Below are 6,828 nucleotides of genomic sequence, written 5' to 3' on the forward strand. Positions count from 1 at the left end.
CACTGGGGCTTATAATATCTTCCCCAGGTGACAATAATGTGCAACCAACTTGGCATCCACAGGTGTATAAATCTGATATTCTCAAAACCACTCAAAGCTGGATTGCCATCCAAACTTTCACCACTCCCATTTACTGAAAAGATGGTTTCCCTTTCTCTCTCCTCTCTTACTAAAGAGATTGCTATCAAAAATTGAATGTGCCTTATTAAAAAAAAAAAGCAACTACTCTGTTATATTTATTCTGTAATTTTTGTAAATATGTACCTTTTTATATGTGTTAGAGGCAAAGACAACCACTTTTTGCAGTGTTTATTTTTGTTAAAAGAAACCAATGGAACTGAAGGTCAAGTCACCTTCTGATTGCACAGATTTAACAAGAAAGTATTACATACTTCAGCTTTACAAAGCATCTCATTGATTTAAAAAGATCCAGACTATTGGCAAAGTTCATGGTGAAACATATATGTAATAAGGAGACTAAAATATTTATTTTACATATCTACAAGTATTCTCATATTTCTAGATCAACCACAATTCACAAGGGAAAATATTTAGATACATGAAAAAGCTTCAAAACATAAAAAATTAACATTTTGAAAAAAATCACATGTGAAAGCTCATTAAATAATAACATTGACAAATAAATAGTTAATCAGCTTTACTTATTAGCTGCTGCCATGCATTTCTGGCATTCCATTCCAAGCGAGGGTCAGCATGCAGGGTATAATTTCATGTGGTGAGACTGTAAAAAAAACTACAGGACTTTTTTTGAAGTTAAATGTCATGAGGTCTTTCATTCTTTCAAAGGGAGACTACTTATGACTGATAAACTGTCCCCATGAAGATTTCCACCCTCCCACCCTCACAAGTGTTTACTGAAGTGTTTACTGTTCAAGGCAACAACTTAAAAAAAAAATTCTTTTTGAAAAAGTTTTGTTTGGGGGGTGGGCTGGGGAGTGGCAGGTAACCGAGAAGCCTTTTTCTCTTTTGAAACATGATTTAGTGATGTATATAGTATCACCAATCTTTTAAGAGCCACAGGGAAATAAAGCTACAGGATTCATGGAATTTAAATGCAAATTGCACTCATGGATATGTATACATCTTGAAAAAATTGAAAAGGAAAACTATTTCCAAGAAGGTCCTGATACTTAGTACAGCTTGCTGGGTTTGATCAAAGCAGAAAGCATATATTTTCAAGTGAGAAAATAGCAATGGCAGGCTTAAGTCCTCCAAGCAATCAAATCTGTAAAGCAGATGGTTACTAGTGAGTCCAGTTCTGAGAGTCTGAGTTCTAACTCATGCTGTGCTTGCTGGATTTGCTGGCTCTTTTCCGTTCTCTGTGATGCTGGGCTGGCTTGGCAGGCGACATGCTCTCAAAGTTGTGACTGGACTCATTGTGCTGCCGAGTGTACCTCTTGCACTTGCAGGCAGTGACCACCGTGATCTTGTAGGTGCGCGTGCTTCCATCTTGACACTGCAGCTGGATTCTCTGGGTCCGAGTTTTGTCATTGACACACCTCCACTCCTGGGAGCTCCTCCTGCTCCAGTACTTTGTTCCATAGCCTCCTCCGATCCAGTTGGGGAGCACCGGCAGGGGCAAGCACTCACCAGCACACACCAGCTCCTTCAGGGGGCTGATGCTGGTGCATTGGCCATCTGAGATGTATTTGGTGGAACGCAGTTCCCGACAACCCACTTGAACCCGAGCTGCACAACAGGGAAAAGAATGTACATCAGAGGCAAAACGCTTTTTAAAAAGTAATCTGCAGTGATCACCAAAATTAATATCCAAATGACAACAAATCGACAATAGAAAGTAAATACATATTTTATTTTGACAATGCAAAAATCTGACTGGATAGTTGCAGAGATATTTTCATGAAAATTGCCAGTTTACATGGCTATAACTTTTTTTGGGAAAAAAAAAAAAAACTAGTCTGTTTTTTTTTTCACGTATTACGTTAAGTAACTGCTTACTGTAGTATTTGAAAATTCCATTTTCTTAGCCTCACTTCCCAGTAAGGGTTAAGCAGCTCTTACATTTATCTGAAAATATTCATTCTTTAGTGAGCTAAAGAGAGTGTACTTTAATGTTCATTAGTTAATGTCTGCAAGTGCTTTTAATTAGGTCTAAAAAATCTATTGAGAATATGTGGAAAGAATTTAATATTGTGTATAATGCATATGTACCCTGTAATGTTTTGTTTCAATTATAGGATTGAGCTACAGAGAATCATATATATATATATATATATATATATATATATATACACACACACATATATGTACAAAGTCTGATATATAATCAGACTTTGCATATCAAACTTAATAACTACATTTTAAACTTAAATTCCCAAGCTATCTTTTAAAAGCAGAAATATTAAAATGTTTGAAATCTAAAATATCACTGCAACTCAAAATTTAAAGAATATAAAAGCCCCTAAATCAGGAACGTATGGTTGCCATAACAACTTGGCTACATTTCCATGAATTTTATGGCAGAAACATGCCTAACATGTCTGATTTATAACTGCAAAAAAAAAATAATAATAATCCAACACTGTTAGTTTCCTGAATATTGTTTGTGGCAAATTCTTGTTATTTGACTTTAATAAGTATGTTCTCTAATTGGCTGTTTCTTGTTACATGCCATGTGTAATTAAAGCAAAAATTAATCTTGACATATTTGAGTTTTCCCTTTCATTGCTTTGTTATCTGAACTTGAGGAGAACTGCCTGTAACAAGCTTAAGCAGAAATTAAGGCTTGTTAATTAGGGGAAAATGTTCAAAAGTATAGAGTGATGAAAATTTAAAAATAAAAGTTATGAGGGACATTGACATGGTCTGCATAGACTACTGAAAGCTAACTTGCAGTTAAAACTGAATTAGGAGTTTTCATTTCTGTGTTCCACTGTTTCTGAGGTAAGAAATACAGTCCAAAGGAATGCATTAGTTGTGGGAAATGTGTATATACCTACACATATACATCGCTGTACAGATGTAGAGGGTGAGATTTAAACTAAAGGGAGCTCAGGTTGGCCAGAGTATGCTCTGCTTGTCTGATTCTGATTCCAGCTCACCTTCCTGCAGCTGCCTTAGGAATGCACCTGGAAACAGCCGGATGATTTTGACTTGTCTAGCTTTTTGTTCCTGTGTGTATGGAGATTCAAGATTCGGCATTTTTGCAGTGACAGTTCATTGACAATGAATACCTACCACATTGCTCAGTAATCTAATCGTCATCAGATATTTCCTGCGTGCTTAAAAGCAACCATCTTCACGAAAGTTAAAACCCCTTGATTTTCTTAGAAAGACATCAATAGTCATATTTGCTTTGACTTTTCATAGGTCAAAACTACTTTTCCTAGTTGAGTGGAGTTTAGGAGGAGGGGCAAAAGATTTGTGTAAGATTTCCTGGGCACTGCTTTTCTCTGTCTCTCTTAGAACCTGATTATAGCATGTGAACTGTTCTAAAGGAAAGGAGTGAAGCAAATGTTAGAAGAAATTTGTATCCCTCTGAGTGGCCAATTAGTGTGTCACAATCAGACAGAAAAGGAAAAAAGTGCTCCCTACACAAACATTCCTCTAGTGTTATTATTTTAAATCTCTGAAGTTTCCCTAGTCATTCATGGAAATATACAATTACTACCTAAATTTTTATCTGGTTAATAAAGAATTATTTCAAAAACAATACGAACTCTAGCAATTTTAGCTACATCCCTGTTTTTTCACCATGATGATCACCAAAATTTCACTAGATATATTTTAGAAATCTGTATAAGCAATGTTTTTTTCTCCAGGAATATTTTTTTCCCCTTGTGATTTCCTACACATAATTTGTCTAGTTATCTTTAATACTTTCCCAGAAATTCATATCTTGAACTTAAACTATCTAGGACAACACTTTTTTAAAAAATTGTCATTTTCTATGATTTTAAAGAAGCAACTGTTTAACTCCTGAAAACATTCTCTTTGTAGATGTTTGATAAAACTTAAGTCTGTGCCTGCTTATCAAATCATTGTTTCAGTTATGTTAACTTTACAGGGAAGAATGCCAATGTACACATGCAGCAGATTACTTCCAGATTGTTTAGCAAAATATATATGGTTCAGGTTAGTTAGTAACGAAACAATTCTACAGGAATGTGAGCTAATGCTACCAAAAGAGAAAAAACAAAGTCGTACAAGTAAAGCACACTTACTGTTCCGATCCAGTCCAGTGTTACTGAAATGCCTGCCTCCATTTCTGGCTTGATTCATCGTGCTGTTGCTGCTGGGGTGTGCTGGAACAGGTTTAACCACATGTGAATAAAGGATTTCTGTGGCATCATTTTTAAAAGCCAAACAGCTTTTCATTAGAATGCATGCAAGGGGAATGAGATAGAAATGAATGGCAGGAGGAAGCATGGTGAATAGAGGATTTGCTTGGCTGGAGAGCTGGTTAATTCCTTTCCCTCTGCTTCTGCACTGTAACTGTGAAATTCTTCCTCAAGGTTCCCTTTATATATCCACAGAGGTTTGGCGTTCATTCAGGTGTAAAGTTGTGTAGAGCTGCAGAGTGAAAACACAGAGAAGGGGTGGGATCCCTACATGACCCTGCAAAAGAATTTTACCAATGGAAGAGAAGACTACAGAAAAGGAGGAGCTTGGTATACAAATTGCCTGAAATTTCAGAGTTGGACTTCATCAGTTGTCTCTGAGCTGCAGCAGCCAGGCACATTCTATAGCAACTACACACTCTCTCTGCCACTTCATTTCCTGAATCTAGTCCACATTCGGGTTTAATTTAAATGAAAATACACTGCTGTTCATTTGATTTGCATTCTGACTGTTGTACTCTCGTCAGATTTTAGAGTATTTAAGGTGGGAAGAAGGAGGTCTTCCCAGATAATAAGAGGAGTTCACATAAGTTTAAATAATGTAGGATTTGCAGGAAACCCCTAGTTAGTTACATGCTTTGTTTCTTAAGGAGCAAACCAATATTTTCTTTCTTTAAAGTACAAGGCATGGAGCTAAAATCTGCCCCCTGGATACACTTAAATAATGCAACTTTGATCTGCCTGAACTGCTGAGCTGCTAGGTAAATTATTGCCAGGGGTTCTGTGATGAGAATAATGAGCATAGCTCTGTCTGCATTAAAGTAACTAATATCAATTTTCATCTTTAAAATATGTCACAAGCATTAACATTCATTGCATCATTTTACATAAAAGAAAGTCTTTTCTGACAGATCACTATTTAGCACATTGAAAATAATTTTTACGAGGTATTTCATTTGCTGCAGAGCATAGTTTCTACCCTGCATTTACTAAATATTTTGTTCATTACTTCTTTGATTCTGTTGTGTAAGAAACATTGTACTTTTCTGAACTTCTTTATCCACGGCTGGAACAGATGTTCCATTACTTGATATTAGGCCATTGATCTCTATCCTTAAAAAAATCCTGGAATTCCATCTGATTTATGCGACATTTTGATTGGAATAATTACATATTCTGCATCACTTTTTCAATCATAAATTGTTTTGTCTTTTGTGTGGTTACTGAAATGATCTCTAGAGCATGAATATTTTGTATCTCTCTTATTTATAAACTTTTTCCCATTGTAACTGCTATTCATGTATCTCTATTTATGTGTATGTGTGTGAATGTTTAAGTTCTTTCACAGTGGCACTTTGGTATTTTATTATGGGGGTGGGAAGGCTATTCTGTGTGTTTAGTAGTATCCCTGATTTCTAGATCCCACTGGAAGCCAGTAGTAACCCCCAGTTATAGCCAAAAAAAAAAAAAAATGTTGCCTAACATTGACAAATATCTCCTGGGAGCTGAAAGCACTGCCAATTAAAAAGCACTGATTATCTATATATTTATCTATCTCACTATAAAAAGAAAGCAAAAATAAGAACAGAGTGCTAATTAGTTAATGATGCTAGGGATTTGGGGGCTTTATTTGGGGGGGGATTTGTACTGTGGTTTTGTTTTTTCAAATAACTGTTTCTTTATTTAGAGAAATAGACTAAAATATCCCTAGATGAAATGATATAATGTCTGGATTAAACTTCAAAAATAACACGAGGGCCTCCCTGGTGGTGCAGGGGTTAAAGTCAGCTCTATCAAACTATTGCCAGCCATTGCAGCACGAGTACCATTACCAGGCAGGGAGCTGACCCACATGGTGCAGCAGACCTCTCTGACCCACCTGCTGCTCCCCTCAGCAGTGTTATCCAGTAGATCTGCCAGTTCTGCTCCCCACTCTGACTCTGGTGAATCCTCTCACACCGTGCACCTCTGACCTATACCCCATTTCTTTTAAATAAATAAAAATAAAGCTAAAAATATTTAAAAAAAACAAAAAAATCATACGGAAAGGGGTATTTGAGAGTATGGGTGGGGTAAGATTGGTAATGGGTTGATGACTATTGGGACTGTGTGTATAGATGTAGTTATAGATATAGATATAATATATATTCTATTTTATTTATTCATATTAATATTCAAAGTTTTAATAAGCAAAATTATAAAAGCCAGAGTCAAAAATCAATTTATTGTGTACATACTTCCTAATAATAATCAAGTCCCTATTCTGAGATTGTATGTATTCATATATTCTAAAATCTTTCTAGAAAATAATGTTTCAGTTTATTCTATGCACCTGGAAATTAAATAGTAGATCCCTCTAAAATACTAACTACAAAGAAAATATGATTTTGCTTATCAGGTGATTTGATATTAATCACATGACCTAAGCTAATATTGACCATCAATGCCTAAAGGAATTAAGAGGGTCAATGTAATCTAATTTATTTCCTATTATTATTTCTTTTAT

At 35.6% G+C, this 6,828-nt stretch overlaps 1 protein-coding gene across 1 annotated transcript; it reads right to left on the reverse strand.

Moving 5' to 3' along the window:
- Positions 1 to 295: 295 nt before the first annotated feature.
- SOSTDC1 (sclerostin domain containing 1) lies at positions 296 to 4,603 on the reverse strand. Its single transcript, XM_037513823.2, has 2 exons — positions 4,206 to 4,603; positions 296 to 1,710 (listed from the first exon to the last, which is right to left on the reverse strand). The coding sequence occupies exons 1-2, from the start codon at positions 4,408 to 4,410 to the stop codon at positions 1,295 to 1,297; spliced, it is 621 nt and encodes a 206-aa protein (XP_037369720.1). The 5' UTR covers positions 4,411 to 4,603; the 3' UTR covers positions 296 to 1,294.
- Between the last annotated feature and the right edge of the window lie 2,225 nt (positions 4,604 to 6,828).

This window comes from Talpa occidentalis, unplaced genomic scaffold (assembly GCF_014898055.3).
Source record: "Talpa occidentalis isolate TD23 unplaced genomic scaffold, MPIMG_talOcc4v2.1, whole genome shotgun sequence".
In the NCBI taxonomy this organism is placed as follows: Eukaryota; Metazoa; Chordata; class Mammalia; order Eulipotyphla; family Talpidae; genus Talpa; species Talpa occidentalis.

What these genes read in the sequence shown, in the direction of transcription:
- SOSTDC1 (XM_037513823.2), bottom strand. Translation starts at nt 4,410, where the DNA reads ATGCTTCCTCCTGCCATTCATTTCTATCTCATTCCCCTTGCATGCATT. An exon ending in CACTGGACTGGATCGGAACA is followed by an intron (nt 1,711 to 4,205) that starts GTAAGTGTGCTT and finishes CCTGTTGTGCAG; the next exon opens with CTCGGGTTCAAGTGGGTTGT.